At 42.8% G+C, this 20,711-nt stretch overlaps 1 protein-coding gene across 3 annotated transcripts in view; it reads right to left on the bottom strand.

Moving 5' to 3' along the window:
* Nucleotides 1-16,239, bottom strand: part of agrn (agrin) — a 286,862-nt gene extending 270,623 nt beyond the window's left edge. For all 3 annotated transcript variants that reach the window (XM_030732751.1, XM_030732752.1, XM_030732753.1), the window contains exons 1-2: nucleotides 15,760-16,239; nucleotides 14,114-14,375 (exon numbers count right to left, since the gene is read on the bottom strand). In XM_030732751.1, coding sequence (XP_030588611.1) covers nucleotides 14,114-14,375; nucleotides 15,760-15,960 — 463 coding nt within the window. In that variant the 5' untranslated portion in view covers nucleotides 15,961-16,239. The remainder of the gene's footprint in view (nucleotides 1-14,113; nucleotides 14,376-15,759) is intronic.
* Nucleotides 16,240-20,711: the final 4,472 nt, after the last annotated feature.

The raw sequence follows: 20,711 nt of genomic DNA, 5'->3' as shown, positions 1-20,711 counted from the left end.
TCTCAGCACATTTCAATTCCTCGTAATTCCGCAGACTGGCAGCGGAGAGGAGTGAAATTAAAAAGCTCGCTCTCAGGAGGTTTGATATGGTGCCTGAGAAAAAAAAAGGGGTGCCACTCCCCTCCGTCCACATCCATATGCAAATACACAAAGCAATTTAAATATTTAAATGTAAACACAATGTAAAGAAATACACAGTGAGACACAAGAACCGGGATGATGCATCGCACCAACCTTTCAGCATCACCACGCTAGGAAAATCTCCATTATTGAAGCTTAAAAAAAAAGGGGGAAAGGAGTACTCTTGGGAAAAGGGACTTTTTAATAAACTTCATACTCTATCAGTTTTCTGAGAGGGGAGGTGATGGAGCGTCACCCTTTATCAGGAGTTGTCAGCGCTTCATCTCAATCCAACTGAGTGATTTGAATGGGGGGGGGGGATCTCATTTCGGCTTCTTCAAAGGAGTGATGGCAGAGCTAAAGCAAGCAAATCCAAAGCACAGCAGCCATGACTGACTGCAGGTAATCCACCAACTGTAAACCTTTGGAAGAACGACTCCTGCCTGGCAGACCGGCCCCCTACCCCCCCATGACTTCATGTCCACCCTTCCTATTTTGTTTTGATTTTCAACTGAGGGATAAGACTGCTTATGCATCAGTTCTTTCATAAATGTCACAGTGAGGAGGATCAGGTGAGGGCAAAGACGATTCAAAATATATCCTGCTTTCAAAATGGCTGCAACTGTGCAGAATCAAGTAGAATGATCTCGCTTCTTTGGCACTGCGTCATTTGTTAATTCAGGTGCGATCAGATCCTGACTCTCCCAAGGCAAAAGCACACCAGAGCATGTGTAAGAACTGTTGATGTAAGTGCGGACACAACAATTTCCTGGGCTGCAGCTGAAATTGAATTACTCACTTTTTATCCCGGGGACAAAATATTTCAAACTGAAAAGTCTCATTCTGAAGCCAAATAAGGCAAATACTAAAACAAATCTGTTCTGTCAGGGGTTTGAATGGTGATTTACTGGTCAAGCCTTCATAGGACAATTATTTTGGAATTCAGCTGTAATTTCCTTAGTGACTCCTGGGCATTGTATCAGTTACAACAAGCCCAAAACCTAATCATACCATTCAGCAAGGTTCTTTAATCAGTCACTCCTTTCTTATTACTCACTGACAAAAACACTACTTTCTTTCCTTTCTTTATGTAACATTATGTAACATTTGTTGCTTTGACATGAATTACTCAACTCATCAGCATGACTGGTTTCACAAGTACTCAGCCAACAGTTTGGAAATTGTTCCACACTCTTTGCAGCTGATTGGATGAACTTATCAGCTATTTTTGATTCCTAAACGGAGCCCGACACACGTGCTGATCTGAGCCGAGTGGAACAGAACGCAAATGAGCACATAAATAACTACAAATAGCAAATGTTAGAGAAATCTATTTATGTTTTGCATGTCTAAAAGCCAAAAAAAAAAAAATATCAGCTGATGTATTGGAATATCAGATTTTTAAATTACTAAATATCTGAATCGTTACCCGTCCTAAAGAAATCCCATATCAGTCAGGTTCTCTTGCTAAAATCAGTTGCCTACATCTTTGAGAATTCACGTCATTAAATAACTAACGTGGGCATTTAATAGCACAAGTTTGTTCATTTAGAAGATGCAAGGTGTCCTTTGGGTGAAAGCTTCATTTAGTTCCTCTCAAATTACCTGTGAAGAAAAGTAATCTATCTCAAATAAATGTTTTGTTACTCTTTTTTTTGCAATAAATTAGTGTGCACTTGCACTTGCTATCAACGGGTGATTTTAGGACTGATAATAGAGCTGAAAAATCGTGACTTAGCCCAAAAGACTGCACACAACTCTTCAGCAAAATACCAATGAAGCAGGATCTGATTCTAGGCTTTGTCTCCTGTATGTGCAGAGACTAAATACTTCCATCGTTAATGCCAAACTAACACATTCAAAACCATTCTGTGTACACAAGAGACAAAATATGTGCAAGTAATTCCCCATGAGCCAAAACACCTTCTAAACACATTGTTTTAAATATTTTTTTTCTACTCTTGGATCTGTCTGTGAAACAGAGGGGATATCCTCATCCCTGTCTCAGGCTTGGTGCCAAATTAAGTGTATGCTGGCTGACAGTACTATGTGGTGTGGTGAGGTGTCATGTATGCACAATATAACTTAGACATTAAGGACACGCAGCACAACGTAAGGCTGACTGTGCCATCCGAAGCTTGTTTAAAGCTAACATAAGGGTGTTTGTGTGTGTGTGTGTGTGTGTGTGTGTGTGTGTGTGTGTGCTCTGACAAGTGCGCAGAGTTCATTATCAGGAGAGCTGAGTTCTCCAGAAGCCCAGATGAACTCCAGAAGCATTCAGTTTAGTCTACTGTTGAGGTGGCTCCCTCTCTGTCCTTTAGTTCCCATCTTCTGACAAACACAATAAAGGAGGAGGGATGGGGGCCGCTGGCAAAGACACGGAAGAAAAAGGGAGGACAAAAAGGAGGAATAGGAGGTTCAAGGAGGGGAATACAGAGGAAGAAGAGGAGGAGAGAAATCGCCTCTCAACTCGTACCATTGTCTAGATGTAAATTAGAGCTGATCAAGATTCCACTAGCATCCTAACCAGCAAATTCAATCTGCACAGACCGAACAGAGAGAGAGAGAGAGTGACATAGATAGAGCACAGCAGAGTGTTTAAGAGTGACTCACATACAGACAGACATGCAGAAACACATACATGGATAAAGGAAGAGATTGGCCTCAGTGTGTGAAACAAACGCACTACTTCAGAACAAATAAAGCAGTGAAAATCAGGGAAGGGAAGGGGGTGGATGTACTTTAGAGCCAGAGAATACAGTCATATATACATTCAGTGTGACCAACTGGCTCATTCGAGAAGCCAACTGATCATTTAAATTCAAGAGTTTCAACGTAAAGTCAGCATAAATAAAAACTCAGTACTATGGATTCTGCCTCATGCTCATTCTGGGAATGTATCACATCTGACCCCGTTTTAACCCCTCATCCCATAACCAATTCAAAACACCTTTTGGCCTCAGGTAAAGGCTAACTGGAGGATGACCTGATGCCTTTCATTCTTCCTTCATTTAAATGGAACAGGATGTGTGGAGGCTGAATACTCCTGCAGCAGTCTGAGCATGGGCTGAGCCGAAATAAGAGCCTGGAAGTCAACAGGTGAGAAAAAAAGGACCTCGGGGAAATTCCAGTGGGAATTTTGTATTGGGTGCTAGATCAAGGTTACTGGCGTGCAGATGAAGAAGGCCAATATTGGTCTTGAAAAATATGACCTAAACCTGCACATAAAACTATTCACAGTCAAACAACAATTAAAAGACTCAATTCAATTTAATTCAGGAATAAAGCAAAAGCAAAAAAATTTAAGGCAGCCAATAAAAGACACAGCATGTTACATCTTCTCATTTGCTGAATACACTGAGCTCACAAGCTCAAACATGTCCTGTTGAGTCCTGGTGAGTAATGCTGCACTGATGACCTTGAGGTCAATAGGTGCGTGGAGTCATAAACGTATGGAATCTTAAGTGAATATTTTGTCTGGTGACTTGTGAATCTTTCTATTTATTTGAATGTATCCTCTCACTTTCTTTTTTATATTATATTTTCATATCTTTTATGTCTTTGTGCTGGAACTAACTGGGAATCCTGCAGAAAAGACTATTAGCACAGGGGACCAAATATCCCAGTTAGATATTGTTTGAATTTGGGCCACAGTGTGATTTTTATTGGTTTACAGGTCTGTAAATATGCAGAATCTGTAGGACAGAGACCGGCTTTCCAGTTTGCATTTGTAGTCCATTTGTAGTCTGAGTAGCTATGGCATATAATGTTAGAGCACACTTTGGTTGCACGCAGGTAAACGGTCCATGCGGTCAACAAGTGAAAGAACACATTTGCTAAAAGGAAACCTCAGATCCATCGGTTATCAGCTGGTGAGGACTTTGCTTTAGACTCTCTACGTTTGTAAAGAAGGCCTGGATAAACACTGGCTACATTTGATGCCCCAAAACACCGTCCATCAGCACCACAGCCAAAGTCATTTGATTAGCAAACTCCAGTGACAGTCTTGGGCTTTCTTTGCCCAACCAGTCACCCCAGCTTTCCTCCTAATGATTTTTTTTTAGGTAGCACTGAGTCGAAATAACTTTTAACTATGACTTCAAACCAAAGTCGTTGATCTTGACAGGCCTAATATCTGGCCATGAGAGACTCACGTCGTTTTGTCACTTACAAAGAAACACTGCAGTGAACTTGCAGACAGGTAGACGTTTGCCCCGTGGAGCACAGCCTGAAAAGGAAATTGTGATTTACTGACAGTCCTCTTTTTTCTGACAACTTGTCCAAGCAGGCCACATAGCCTGTTGAAGACTAGAACACCACAAACTCAAACTCTCCACGCTCGACGCCTCCATCCATCTCAATGCTAATATATTTCTCTAAGAGCCCTCTCCAACATGTCTGTTTCAAGTGCTCTTCCAGGGCAGGCCTCTACCCACTCACAGAGGAAAATCATCTCTGAGAAAGATGGCTGTACAAACATTTTTTTTGCAGTAGGTGCTTTAGCTCTCATCGTCACAAGAGGATCTTGGGACATTAAAAATGGCTGACAATGACTGTATGGTAATAAGGCCACACTGTCTGGGTTATGCAGCAAAAAGGGGCTTCAGAGTGATAACACGGAGAAATTCAAAGAGGCTGATCTGGGCATACGTCTGGCAACTGCATACAGTCTGTGATAGAACTTGTTACCTCAGGCCAAGCCTCTCTTAGGCGCTCTGCTTCTGTTGGAAAATGCCAAAAGCTGCCTCATGGCACTGGCTTCAAGCCTTCTTCTTTTTTTGTGTGTGGATTCCAGAACAGCAAAAGCAGCAAAAGCCATGAAAGAAATGATGCTGATATTGTGAGCATCTGAATAATATTTTAAGATGGGGTTTAAGGAGTTGTATAGAGAGAGGCTGTGTGTGTTGAAGGCTATGCTCAGTAGCCATGTATGTGCTATAGCTTTGAGAAAACTATGTCATCTGTCCTCGTCCTTTTCCTCACAGCTCAATCGCTCTAACTTTGAGCCGACTTTGCCTTTTTTCTTCTTCTCTTCTACATTCCTTTTACTATCAGCTCTTTTATCCCTTCCCTTCATTCCCATTCTTCTTCTTCTGCCCTTCTCCATCTCCTGTCTCTCTCAATCACTCATGCTCTTTAATCTTGGACTTCACTTCTTTCTTTCTGTTCTCACCAGTCACACTTTCTCTGTTGCAGGCATGCTTTGCAGACCTGTTGCAGCCCTATTTATAGCTGGACTCCGTCCTTGAAAAAAAAGCATACACAAGAGCTTTAACACACACTGCTATAGTAAAGAACTGCACAAATCAGAATTGCAGTCAGTAGCAACTATGAGCTCCTCTTGTCTTTCTGTTTGTCAGCTGGCCCACAAAATACTGCAAGCTGATGTCATTGTCAGTCCGGCTTATTTGCGTTTGAATATTTGCTTCTAACTAGGTGAAGATTCTCCTCAAGCGTCCAACCTCCTAATTATTTCAGTCATATCCTTTAACAATTCAGACTCACAGGCTCTGGTGACTGATTTCATCTCAGTTAAAAAAAAATTAAATTAAATTAAAGAAAAATTATTTATACAGCACATTCAAAAGCACAGTTAACTAAAGTGCTGTACATATTGTGGGGCAGACAATATTGGAAATACATGGAAGAAGTAATTATAATTATAATTGGATGCTGGCTATGAAAAATGTCTTAGATGGCCAGTTTTGGTCACTTCAGATCTGACAGCACATTTCTCATCATGCAGCTAACATTCAGCTAATCACTGCTGAAAGTCATCACAATGCACGGCCTAGGTCAGAAACACACTGTACTATGTTTATACTTCATTCGGGTTTGGAGACAGTAAAGTCTGAGACTGTGTGTATGTTTGTGCGAGTGTGTATGTGTATACAGATACACGCTCAAGCTAGTGAGACATCCTCTGCCAGATATCTCCGTTTGTCTCTGAAAGCCATCACGTCCTTGCCATTGTTGGCTAAAACAACAGGGGCAGACCGGTGCATCCGTCCAGCCAGACAACTCTGTCGGCCTGGAGGGCAAGCAAAAAGGAAAGAGGGGTGTGGGTGTCCCAGAGGGTTTAGTCCTCAGGGGAGTTTAAGTGGTTTGTCAAGATGACACATAGCATAACGCATACGCACAAAAGAGGAGCTCACTTTTTTCTGACCCTAGATTTTTTTTTTTTTCCAACTTACAGTCTTGAGTTCCAGCTGTTAGTGCGTCAAAATGACAAAGCTCGAGGCAGTTTCACAGATTTCAGAGAAGGCTTCGCAGCAGACCTTTTTTACATACGTGCAATAGCACTTTTCTAGGCCTGTAAACAATTTTTGACTGTTTAAGCCAGCATTACAATTTAATGCTGGCTCTAGTTTTGTGAGGAAACTGAAAGAGAGGCACACTGAGAGAAGCATGCAGAATTAGGTCAGAGGCACCTGGTTGTTAGGACTGACAGCTTTACAGGGCTTGGGATTCCAGTCTAATTGCAGGTGGAAGCGCAGTAACATGGGAACGCTGGGAGAAGGAAGATGACGACTGTGAGAATACAGAAGGGAGAGACCAGGATTGGGAAGATATGTGAGTAAACTGAAGACTTTAACACGTGTTAGAGGTAAGACTGGAGTAGGGCTGCATAAAACGATTATTTTAGTAATCGAGTATTCTATCGATTATTCCAGCGATTAATCGAGTAATCGGATAAGAAATACTTTTTTTTATTAACAGTTTATCTGCATATTTTAACTTCCGTACTGCAGTTTCTCGCCATGTGAACAAACAGCGGTGAATGGAGCAGCTACAAAGTTCTCTTTTCTTCACCTTAACACTTGCTGATCAGGTGCTTGATGAAGGACCTCCAGCTGTTTCACAGATTTAATGGTGGTTACTAAAAGAAAAAGCTGCTGTTTTGGACGCTGGAAAAACGTTTCCTTTTTCACTACTTGAGCTCACCGTCACAGCTTCGCCTCTTTGCGCTTGCCCAGTTAAAACCGCTGCCTGCTATGAGTGTTTTGAAAAACTAGTGGCTGCGGGAACCATGGCGCATGTGTGAGTAATGGTGTAATGCTTTGTATTCACAAGCATTCTCGAAAATACGTTTCTACTGCAGGTCTATATTTAGTCACTAATAAGGGATTAAAGTATAAAAAATATTTTGAAGGAGCCCCTCGGTCCTGGGGGGCGGGCCTTCCAGTACCGAACCATCGCTAGTGCTAATGGCCCGCGCTCGCTAGCAAACCAGTTCTGGTAGCTACAGCTGAAGTAAAGACAAAAATAGCAGCTGAAATTCTCAGCGAACACAACACACACAGACACACAGAGAGCAGTGGAGGCGTGGAAATGCATGTCAGCGACAGTTGCCACCCGTCCCGTAAAGTACGGAACACGGCATGTTATGGAGCCGTATTCCACGGAGTCCCGTAACATACGGGGTTCTGTATTTTACGAGACAGGTGGCAACTCTAGTGATGATCCACTCTGTGTTAAATGAAATCCATCGCAGCGACGGAGAGCTTTTTAGAATGTGTGCTTGTGTATACGTGAGTGATTCACACTCCAGTCCAGTAGGTGGCGGTAATGCAGTTCTATGTTGGTTTGCCAGCCCCCAATAAACCCACAAAAAAACGTCAGCACAAATGCTGCTAATGCTAGTGAGGAGCGCCCCTTACACCGAGACAGCTGAGCGCTGCAGAGTTTAAACGAAGCATCGACACAGTAAATTTGTGTCGATAAATTTTTAGAATCGATTTAATCGAGTTAATCGATGAATCGTTGCAGCCCTAGACTGGAGATATTAAATCCAAAATGGGGTTGGTCACCAAGCTCACGCATATCAACCTGCAACAAAGGCATGACAAAGAAACATAAGAAAGGCACTCTCACACACACACACACACACACACACACACACAGTGACAGAGACACATGTGCAGGTCATCATCTGAAAGTGAGAACATGACTGAAGATGGCAACTGAAAGTAGGAAGCAAAACAAACATAATGGCAAACACAGAAGGAAGATGCGAAGGACAAGTCGCGAGGCACAGAGAGGTGTTCATCCTGGGCTCACCATGACTGTCCTTCGATAGAGATGGATGAGGGGGAGGAAAGGAAGTAAAGCAGACTGAACTGTTGTCTGAGGAGCAAAACAACACTGGGAAAAGCTTGTGTAAATCCTGTGATTTGTTTGTGAACACTGGACCCCAAGCTGTCAAGTCTCCCCAGCTTCCTGTAAGTGCATCACCATAAGGAAGTCGGTGTTCAGTCAAGAGATGCGCAGGGTTAGACACAAAAACGGCTAAAGTTGAGGAAGGTTTCCCCAAAAACTGGAAGCTGTTATAGCTGGATTTGGCAGTCATATGGATGGAAGTACGTAACAGGCGCACACCACAAGACAACAATGAAGACGATCCCGCAGTTCTAATTAAAAGCACAGGATCGGTGCATCTGCATCGACATCCAGAGGGGGCGGAATGCAATTAAACCCTGATCCCATTTCTTCCTGTTTTAATCCAGCCATGGTGTAAGTCAGATGAAACATCTCCCAATTATTCTGTACATCTGCCACAAGTGAAGTAGGGTTTCATCTCTCAACCCTGAGATCTCTCCATGTCAAACTTTTTTTCTGGAGGAAACAAAGCCTCTGTAGCTTCAAACTAGGTAAAAGGTTATAAAAAAAAGAACAATTTCCTCCCCCCTTTCTCTTGATTTAAGAAGTTTTGGAGTGACAGCTGACCTGACCTAAATACAAATCACATTAGGGCTTCTTCTCCCTCCCCTGGGGTCTCACCAAAACCCTTTTCTCTGAACCTGATGTTTTTGGCATGTTGACAGTAAGTAGCCGCACTTGCCACAGCAGCTGCCCTGCTCCAGAAATGCGGCCTTGGTAGCAGGAATTTTGTCACGGATCCAGTTCCCTGGAGGGAGCCCAGATCTCATGCGGACTGCTGCTCTGAGCTCTTTATGTTGGGGATAGAAGAGAAAAGTTTCCGGGTCACTGTACATCCAAGGCCCTGCTCAGAGCCTCCGGAGTCAATTTCGCTTTCCTGGTCCTAAACTAAAGAAGAGCTTAACTGGGATTTTGACACCAGCTAACTTTACATCTTCTTTTCAGTTCCATTGGCCTTGAAGCAATTGCTGTTTGGTAAAGATTGTCATCTTTACTATCAAATGACTTCCTAAATAATTTGATCATAATGAATTTTGGCCAACGAGAACCATAATTGTACTGAAAAGCTTATAGATGGGCCTTCCAAACAAAGCAGGCTGTGGAGACAGACTGTGTGTAAGCATGAAGCATCGAGATCTTTTAAAAGCCTTTTTCATAAAAGAAAATTTTTTTTTTTCTTTTAAAAAGGCTCATTTTACCTAACAAAACATGTAATCATGTCAAACTCAGTCGGCTTTTTCACACAGAACACAGCACATCAGGACGGCCTCACTGTTACACTGTATGTCTGTGTGTACACTTTAAGAATGTCAGCATCTCACAGGTAGTGACAGGCATGTCACTGCATGTAGGTGTCTTTGCTTACTATCAGTGCCATCTGTGATTCTAATCAGCAGAGGACTGACACACTCCTGGTTTGGGCTGGGAAACAAGCCAAGATGAGCAGACTGTGGTTAAGTGGTCCGTTCCTCCTTTGCTCTCTCCCATCTTTCATGGCTTTTTCATTTTCAGACTCCTTTATCGCTATGCCAAGGAGGCTCTCCGCTCCTGCATTTTTAATTAAAATGTAAAATGTGCAATAACTCCAGAGACTCTGGGCTAGATGGCACACAGGTCCGCTGGTCTTGTCACTCCCTTCAAGCCTTTGTTGCTTATTTCATCAAAGCCATCCATCTAGCCTTTCCGTGTGCCCAATTCGGTTCACTTCACTGCATAAATGCTTTGACATAAGCCACACAGGGTACACAGATTTATCAAAGGTACACCTTTGTGGAAAAGCTCTACAGCAAACGAATTAAGTCTCACTCTTAGCTTAATCCATTCAAGGCCCCTGAGAAAAATCCAGTCCTCAAAGTCACTCTTTTTGACTTCCCATGACTCCCTGAAGACAAAAGGCTGCTTGTGTAGACATAGACTGGGTAAAGACCCCAGCACTTTAGTTCAGTCATCTGGGTGCGGCTGCGAAGTGTTCTCACATACTTTACAGAGCTGCAATGAAATAAATTCCATCTCCCCCTTCGGAATAACCCACCGGCCATATGTTTTTCTACCTGGGAAAGTGGTAGGTTGTCATGTTTTACTGTGCAACAGTGATGTTTTAATCTACCTGTACAATTCCATGAACAGGAACAGGTGGAAGCGGAGCCTAATATTTTAATTATAAGGCGGCAAACTCGGTGCAAGTTTTCCCAGAGTGTTTTATAGCCGACCCGGGCCATTTTACCAGAACTAAAGACTCCACTACGCTTAAGCAATTATTACACTTGAAGTGAAATGAAGCTTCAGAAAAAAACACACAGAAGTCATTTACTCTACACAAATAGCATCAAAACTAATCATCAAGATTAATTAGGACCTCAACTCAGGTAAAATGGACTCTTTTGCTAAAGGAAAATTCCAGAAAATTTGAGTATTTTCCACAGCTTTTAGTAAGTGATTAACTGTAAGTGAAATGTCTTGAAACACAGGAGAAGTTGTGGGTAAAAACTGAAATGTTCACTCCTCCCGCATTTCATCATTATCTCCTCACATATCAATAAAGGAGGGGGGGGGGGGCAGCCAGGTTAGGAATTCCAGTCTATTCCACACCTCCTCCTTGCACAAACAGTGAGGAAAAAAAAAAAAACTTTCCACGAGACCTAGCTTCATTCACCCCTTGAGGAGAAGAGGAGGGGGGCTTAAACAGTCATCCCACATCCCACCCACCCCGCAAGACTGTCTGCTCGCCCATCATTAAGCAAGACCACCTGCTGGCAAATCAGAACCCCCCATCATGCTCTCAACAAGCCCGGCTAACCTGAAAGCCTCTGGACTGCTGTACGCACAGATCATAAAGAGCCAGTAGTATGCAGAGCAGCAAAATGCCGCTCATTGTCACTCCGGAAGGACAGCGTGCACACTAGCTGCAGTCAGCAGTATGGATTGAAATAGATGCAACACAAAAGGGCAAAGAAATGATCTTTGATGCAGCTGTTGCATGACTGTGCACTGAGTTCTGATTGGCTCATTCCTGCTCTTCTACGAAGGGGGAGAGAGACACAAAAAAGAGGGGAGGGGGGGGGGAGAGAGAGGAAAAGACTCTGGCATCAAGTCATCAAGAGCTGAAACAAAAGCAGCTGATAAACAGCGCAAGGCAGATACAATCTCCCTGTACACTCAACACTTCTCCATCAAGGCAGCTTCCTCTCTCCCAAACCCCCCAACACCTCCGCCTTCTGTCTTTGTTGTCATTATGTGGGGGGTGAAACTAAATAACTCACGCATATTTATTTTTATCTTCTAAGGTCTTTACAATATCTGGAGAAGGAGGCTTATTGAGCCCTAAAATTGCCTTCTTTATCCACTTTTACAAATCATGGCTCACTTTGTGTTTCCAAAGACAGCAAAATGGCTGCTGGATTCTGTTTGACACATTATCTGTCAACTCTCTGCACAGCACAAATGACAGGGCTAGCATTTAACTGGTAGCCAGAGGGCTGAAGAGAGGAAGACATTCTGTGCCCCAGGCCCTCTGCTCATCTGCCCCGACAAGGTGCAAATTCAACAATGTGGGAGGCGAGCTACATCTGTATTTAAAAAGTTGGAGTTTTGGGGGGTGGGGGTTAGTTTCCTACTTTAACTAACAGAAATGCCTGTAAGGGCTTCAGCAGGTAGCAAAACAAGACAGAGAAAGGCTTGCTTATTTGTGATAAATATGGCGGACATTATTTTAAGACATAACTGACATTGCAAGTGATTACTAAACGTAGTATGTAAGCCTGCAGCCAAGTGATTGCACGCATGGACTAAGCGGCACTAAAGTGGCACCACCCAGTGCGAAGAGCACAAGAGAAGAAAAACCGTGAAACACAACGCCTGAGGGCATCTATCTTCTCGCGGCCCCAATCCAACAAATAAGCCACAGCAATACAAAACCTCTCTCACACTCCACGTCCTCATATGCACAACGACAACAACAGGGGAAAAAAAAAATACGAATCTTCTGTATTCTCTTCATTCTGCATCACTCATCTTATTTCTCTTATGACTGTGTCCAAAAAGACTCTGACGGCAGGGAGCTTACACAAAGCCTTTTTTCTTCCACCTCAGACAATGCGCCTCCCCACCCAGCACTCTGCCAGGCATTCCGGAGTCTATCCTAGCTATCGAAAATGTCAAGAATGAGGAGAGAGCGGAGAAGGGTACAATGAGTTGCTGCGGCAGGTACAGTCTTGTCCCGCTGTGCTAACATCCCGCAGTCTCCGGGGGTAGTGGCTGCATAGAATGGATGGGATCTGACTTGACTCTCTTAATTAAAACCCTTCACTGGAACAAGCCTCACAGCTCATTCTCTTCTGGATGAAGGCATTCAAGCTAATTATCAGGGCCCGAAAACAAAATAATGATTTCCCGGCGGGGCTGCACCTGACAGTTGTCCCGAAGGCTGCTGCTTGCAGGGTGATCAGTGCATAAGAAGCTCAAGAAAGTTCCTAGCAAAGTGTTCAATCTGTTCAGATGTCCTATAAAATGACTTTTTCCATAATGACTTCTTAAAGTATTTCCTTACTGCTATTCCTTCAACTGTAAATTGATATGAGAAAATCAGGTAATGCGAAGTAAACCCTCTTCAAATACAAAGCCTCGAAACAAAAAGGGCACATTCTAGACAGTTCGTCAGAGCCAAGAAACTCCCCTTTCCTCAACAGGAGTCCAAAGAGAAAAAGGGGGCTGAATAAAAAGGTTAGCAGTGCAGTGTTTCGTGCCTAGACAGACAAACAGAAGAAGTTTTATGTGTGTGCCAAATGCAACTTAACACTGCAAACAAGCTCCATCCACTGGAACATCCTGCCACCCAGAACTGTTCACAGGAAAGTACCCAGAATATAGACCCCACGACTCAGTAACACTGCTTGCCCCAGAAAGGCTTCAGCAAGGTGATTCGTGCTCTGATTCATTTCCTCACTCTCTCGCTCCCGGCTTGTGTGAATGTTACAGTCAAACGTTGAACCGCTGCCAACATTGTCAAGCACCAGTAAAAGTTAAACAGCAGCAAGCTCACAGCTCACTGGCATGGGGGGGCCACCGGGTGCTGCAGTCTTGCTGTCACGGTAGATGCTGAGATTTATTAGTCATGGCTGCATAGTTTGTCTCATATGAGCCTGACAAATTACTTCTCGTCCAATGTAGGACCCAGAAGGAGAACAGTGTTTAATCAGCTTGTTTTAGGCTGAAGCAAATCAGTAGAATAAACAACAATTTTGGAAACACATCACTTATTTCCACTTTTTCAAAAATTCTGTGAGCAGAGAGTCATTTTCTCTTTCTTCTGCCGTTAAGCAGCAGGAACCCGTGTTGTTCAGGAAAACTCCCACGTCATGTGTCATGTGTGTGTAAGAGTTCAAGAGTTTCACCTCAGACTTAATAAAATGTCCCAGCTTCAAGGTGCAAAGGTCGGGAATCATCCCTTAACCGCTCAACCTCTCTCCTTAAGGTCTTTATCAGACACACCCACTTCAAGGCTTCACTGGGAGCCTCACCGTAGCAACAAAGCTCCTACAATAACTCAGGCGTCCTTGTTTCGTGGAGTTCAGGTAGACTTTGACACTGTGAGGCAGAGGCTGTTTAATCTCAGCAGCCACAGGAGTATGAAATCCTGCCTGTCTGAAGTCATTCACATCTGCTCCCTCATATATAACACACTATATGGAAACAGATCACAGCAAGCTGATTTACAAAACAGTAAGAAAACGTACTTGTAAACGTATAATGAGCTCCCGTATTCTTGTCATTGTAAGACTTACTACACAGGGTCCACTGAAGATCTTATTCCTTTCCTGACAAACTGGCTTCTTACCTTCCACGCAGTGCTCCACATCCTCCAGGTTGCGAAGGGTAATCCTCATCAGACTTGAGTTGAGCATAAGTTCGTTCTTGTGCTCCGGCCCCATGTAGTCTGGGGCAGGGTTGAGGAAGAATATGCGAGTGTCGCCTATGGACACCTGGTTGTCACAGATCCCGGGGTTGCCAAAGCCGCCAATCATCACCTTGTTGCCGCCATCCAGAAGAATTTCACTGTTGACGCTGGACTTCCCTTTCAAGTAACGCCATACTCTGACCTTTACAGAACAACAAGAGAGATTTGCATTTATACATATGCATTAGGGGCGTACATGAGAAATTTTTCACTTCAGTCAAGTTCTGGGCAATCTTAATCAAGGTTTTCCCCGTTTCTCTGACTTCAATTTTTAAATCCTCAACTGACTCTTTCAAGTTACATAAATCTCAGCCAACTCTTCCACATGCATATTTTGCCCAGCCACTGGGAAAGTTGCCTACAATACTGCCTGCACCAATATGCACTGCGTCACATCAGGTGCAGCAAAGGCTGCTTCATACAACGTCACGGGAAAGCTTTCTCCTTCCGTCACATGTTTGCTCTCTTGCCTCATTTCAGCATTTGGTGGTGGTTTCTGTTTCTAGAAGGAGAGCCTCGCGCCTCTAATCTGCTCCATTCATTCGCCGGGAAACGGGAAGCAAGTGGGCGCTGAGGAAAAGAGCAGCGAGAGAGCTGACCAAATAAAACTTGTTTAGTTTTCACAGATTATAGAGTGGTCTACCACAAGTCCAGGATGGAGGAAGGGTGCTTCCTGACTCAAAAGGGCTTATTGTGGATCAGTGGGTTGTTTTTCTTTTTTTGTTTGGTTGGGGGTTTTTTTGTTTGTTTGTTTGTTTGTTTTTGTTTGTTTTTTTTTTGGGGGGGGGGGTACACTGCAAGCCATCATTTCTATTAAATAAATAAAGACAATTAATCAAAGACAATATGTCCATGTCGCAGAAATAAAGTAGAAAAGACAGCTTCAGGTCTTAGGTTGCTCATTAATGAATAGTGACAATGTACTGAATGACTACACATCTTAGTAGTGACTTAAAGTTGGTTTTGTTGTAGTAACTTTCTTATCTTTTGATACAGCCTGTTATCCACAACGACTGCCACTTAGTTTAGGATGCAAGTTGAGTCAGAAACTATAAAATAAATCAAGATTTATAATGTTATCCTTGCATCCAGTGAAAAATGACATGCTGTATGTTTCCAATATTTATGACGGGTCATCAAGTGAGCGCTACCTGTCAGGGCCCACCGAGGGACCAGTTTCCTGCTGCAACATGTTTGGGATGATTACATGGTCGGTTAGGCCTGCCTTATAGCTATGTAATTGGCAAGGGGAGAAAAAAAAAACACCATCCATCTATTTCTGAAGGCAAAGTGGAATCACTCTCAGTGTCCGTGTAACCGCTGCCAAATGATTCTGGATGAATGAGTTTGTAAAATGTTTTTTTCAGGCATGCTGCTGATGCCTTTTAGAGAGTTGAAACTCGGAGGTAATGGCTTCCATCAGCTACACAAGGGTAAAGGCAGCGCATTAGATATTATTAAAGTCTATGAGCAGGTGTACATGCGCTCAGGCGCAGCAGTTTCGGGAACCACATGAAAAGTCCTACCTTGCAAGAATACGTCTTATTAACCGGGTCCTCGTTAATTTTGTCGTCCACGGTACCGGTCAGAACTATGTTGGCTTCCTCTTCTCTGTCCTCCAAGTTTTTCTCCGGGCAAATTGCGGCGCAAAGCTGCCACACAGCTACGAGCAGCCCCGCCAGGAGCAGCCCTCTCCGGCCGGCCCTGAGTGTCCGCTGGGAGCCCATGACCACGGATGCAACCGGAAAAGTAAACTTTTCTCAGACTGAATCTGACCGCACGGTGCGTCCAAACGCAAACTCCAAACTCTTTCGAGTGCGCTTAACGTTGCACCAACAGCCTTTGCCACAACTTCTCTACGTTTCGCCGTGCAGCCCTATTCTTCGCATCTGCAGTCCGGGTTCAAAATCCCTCTCTGCCGCTGCCGGCTGGGAGACCAGGAGGGAAGAGAGGAACTGGGAGGAAGAAGGAGGAAGGGGCAGGGATCTCTCTCCAGGAATGCAACTACACTTCTCTCCTTTCCCCCTCTCTTTTCCTCTCTCTCTCTCTCTTTCTCTCTCTCATACACACGCACACACACACACACACGTTCACAATGACGCTCCTGGATTTGCATGCAATCTGAATTGCTGATCCCACAAGTGAGGATGGAGTGGGGGGGGGACAGGAGGGCTGCACACTGGGATGCGTGTAGAAAGGGATTGTCCAACGCCGCCCCCAGTCGGACAGACAGTGTCTCTACCTCTGCTGCCCCCCCAGCAGCAGCCCCGCAAACCCTGCACTGCAAAGCAGGAGCTGCAGGATCGCAGGAGGGTTTGATTTCACATAGTTGGGTCTCCATCTGCAAGATTATATACTTCTAGGCTACAGTCTTGCAGATTTTCATAACAAAGAATAAAGAATTGAGACTTATTCCCCAGAAGCCCTTTACAGCATAGGTAATTAACTATGACTAGTAACTTGTCACATTCAACAACTAATCATATGGGCATACTTATTGTTATGGAATATTGCTACACTTTCCATACAGTTTTGAGTGGCTTGGTTTTGCTCAAAGTGATTATTGTAGGTTTTAATGCCACACTCCCACAGACTTGCAAAGCAGGATGAAGCAGATTTTGTCATTTAAAGGCTCTATAAGCCATTTTTACTAATGACATAAGTTATATTTGACTCTTACAATAGACTGGAAGTGCCTTCTTTTTATCCAGTTTGAGCCAGATTGTATACAAAATGGATCTAGCAAACTTGATATCACCCATTGCTTTGTGTTTGTCCGCATCTTGTGACTGCATATGTGCCTACCATAATAACTATGTACTTGTGTGTATGTTAACCTGTATTTTTTTTTGTTTTATTGTTTTTATTGTCACTGCAGACTTACATAGTTTATGTTTTTATCGCTTTTAGTAAGCACATTGAGCTTACATGTAATGAAATGTGGTATATAAATAAAATTGACATTGATATTTAGGAGCTAAATTTAAGCAAATTACCATATTTAAGCAAAAGTTTAACATTACTACTACTATTATTATTATTATTATTATAGCACATTAGCTAACGCTAGGCCAGACACAGATACTTGCTAATTAGCGCTAACTCACCAAAGCTGTAGCAGACTTCAGTAAAAGCAGCTCCACAGAAGTCAAATCATATTATTTATAAGATATTAACAGAATTATTAAGAAGTCTACATATGGCGCCAACACCAAACACATAGTCAAGAGATCCAGTTCATGAACTGACCTGAAGCTTCACGGTAGCTTGTGGCTACTGTACCCACCTGCCACTCACAGCATCTATCGTGATAAAGACAACTTTAAGCCTTAATACAATTTAAGTGGGTGATTTAAAATAAAAAAAATACAGCCAAATGCAGTTCTTTGTTTGTTTTTTTAACAGCAAAAATTAGCTATAGAGACCAAAACTATTCAACATGCATCCAACGTGTTGATTTCAGCTCTGAAGTTGGGCGTTTTAACACGGGAGTCTATGGGGCGCTGAATTAAGCGACCATTCAAACAAGAGCAGTTTTTAGCACTTCATAGTTTGGCTTCATTTTTAAACCCTGCAGGTGTCCACTTGGGTTTAAGCTCAGTGTTTCAGACACTCACCGGTCACTTTGTTAAGCAAACCTTGCTAATACTGGATTGGACCCCCTTTTGCCTTGAAAACTGCCATAATTATTTCTGGCATAGATTTAACAGTGTGTTGGAAGCATTCATCAGAAATTTTGGTCCATGTTGACAAAAGGGCATCACACAGTTTCATGGATCATGGATGGTAACTGTGAAGGCCAGTTTGAGATGCTGAATGCACTGTGGCCATAAAGACATGGACATGGTGAGTGACAATAGGTTTGGCATTTAAATGATGCTCAGTTGGGATTAAGGGGCCCAAAGAGTGCCATGAAAATATCCCCCACACCATTACACCACTACCACCAGCAGCCCGAACCCTTGACGCAAGGCAGGACCCATGCTTTCATGTTGTTTATGCCAAATTGTGACTGTACCATCCAAATGTCACAGTAAGCTAATCTTCTATTGACCAATTTTGGTGAGCCCATGCAATGTGAAACCTCAATTTCCTGTTCTTAGCTGACATGAGTGGCACCCGGAGTGGTCTGCAATCCTAAATCCATTGAGTTGCTGCTGTATGATTATCTGATTACATATCTGCGATAACAAGCGGTTGTACAGGTGTACCTAACAACATGGCAGGTAACTGCGTTGTTATGTATATTAATTTTCATTCATGATCGTAATTATTTTTTATTTAAGTTAAACCTTTAGTCTTGCATCATTGCCTTTGCCCCCTGGAGGTCACTGAGAGTGATCCCAGCAGCAGTATCTCTCAGAACTCTGACAAGCACTAAGTAGCTGGCAGACAATGTTAGTAGTCAGTTGAGCAGTTAACAGCTAAAGAGCCATTTATCTTCTCAAGAGTTAGTGGATGGCAACAAAGAGATAAAATAAGAAGGAATGCTTGACTTGGACCAGAAACATGACTCCAAATTTTCAAGTTTTTCAAGGTTCCGTATTTGCTTTATCCAGTGTATTAAGGTTGTTCTGTTGTCCCAGAACTTAGATACTGGACATACCCTGGCTTGCAGTCTTAAAACCTTAATCACTTTTTGTTTATGCATTAACTCTTTGGAAGATATGAAAATGATAGACTGTAGAACCATAAATATTATGAACTCACAGGGAGAAGATACCTCAGTGACTGAACGTCCACGTAAAGCTGGACCCCACCACTGAATAGGCGGTTCACTGCATGTCATGTATCATTAAAGATTCCCCTTATATCTTAAAACTTCCCATGATTAAATCTGTAAATGCAACCACATGGCTATTTTGTTAGAGGTCCTTTTTAAGAACAGACAGTGCGTAAATTTCCACTCCTCAAAAGCTGTAATTTTAACTACCCTTCTATTCCTGGGAAAATGACAGGCTTGGTTATGCACAGTTGCTTCAGAGGATATTTACAGAAATTTGTTCAAGCAGGTCTCAAAAGTGACAGTTAGCCCAAGGAAACCCAACTGTGTCTTTAATGACAAATGAATGTAAAAAAAAAAAAAAAAAAACACACCAGAAATGACAGAATACCCTATGAGCACTCTGTCCAGTCAGATCAATTTTTTTTTCAGCAATTTTCAAATGCAAATAATCTTCCATAATCTTCCAAAGTCCCCCCCAAAAAATCACATAATGTGTAATATCAGAATGGAAACCCTAGAGCTGCTCCACTGAGAGTAAATGGCAGACTGACTTTGTGGTCTTAAAGAACATTTTCATTGGCTTCCGCACTGAAATGAGTTTCATTTTATAGCACTAATGATTGGTTTTAACCAGAAAGCATATCCACATGCAAAAACATCTCCTCTGCAGGTTATTATGGATTATAAATTATTCCTAATGTAGCTCTCTGTTAGTGTCAGACAGCAATCACTGCTGTAATTTGGAGACAAAAATATTCTCGTTCTTTGTTTTCTGGTTTTGGTAAACAGTAATAAGTGTAAATTCAGTGTGTTGCGCAGCTGTATTACTGCTCAGAATTACAGGATGCTACACAAAGAGAAGATATGTGTGCAACCGTCTGAGAGACACTTCGCTCTGACAACTTTATGTCAGAGTTTTTGTTTACAGTTTGGTCCCCCTGCCGCCCAGTGGCAATGAGTGAGAAATATTCACCCACCAACCACTTTATTAGGTACACCTTGCTAGTACTGGATTGGCCTTCAGAACTGACTGACATAGATTCAGCAAGCTGCTGGAAGCAGATTTTGGTCCTTATTGACATGAGAGAATAACACAGTGGCTGCAGATTTGTCGGCTGAACATCCATGATGTGATGAAAAGAGTTCATCACATCATGGAAAAGAGTTCCACCACATCTCAATGGTGCTCTGATGGACTGAGATCTGGTGGCTGTGGAGGCCATTTGAGTGCAGTGAGCTCACTGTCATCTTCAAGAAAGCAGTTTGAGATTATTTGAGCTCTGTGACATGGCCTGGAAGCTGACTGAAGCAGCCATCGGAAGAACATCTGACCTCTGACATCAAAAAGTCACTTAAATCAACTTTCTTCCTCATTCCAATGCTCAATTTGAACTTCAGCAGGTCGTCTCAACCGTGTCCACATGCCCAAACGCAGTGAGCTGCTGCCATGTGATTGTTGGATGCATTTTGCAAAAACTTTAATCGTTTAAGCCTTTAATAATTTTCTGTATCAGGACAAAAAAAAAAAAATCAGAGCTGCTATTGATTATCAGCCTGTCTTTGTTTGTGGACACAGAACATAACATCCCTCATGGTGAAACTTAGCAGAGCATCCCACACCTCATCCCTCCTCTCCACTTACGTCCTGACAGCCTTCATAATCCCACGAGTATTTCGGCACAAAAGCACCAGAAAGTAAACAAGCTTTAACAAGCATCTTACTGAAAGAAGACTTTTAATAGGATCTTTTGT

This window comes from Archocentrus centrarchus, chromosome 7, assembly GCF_007364275.1.
Source record: "Archocentrus centrarchus isolate MPI-CPG fArcCen1 chromosome 7, fArcCen1, whole genome shotgun sequence".
In the NCBI taxonomy this organism is placed as follows: Eukaryota; Metazoa; Chordata; class Actinopteri; order Cichliformes; family Cichlidae; genus Archocentrus; species Archocentrus centrarchus.
The sequence above is the reverse complement of the archived record's forward strand: the minus strand, read 5'-3'. Positions and strand labels throughout refer to the sequence as shown.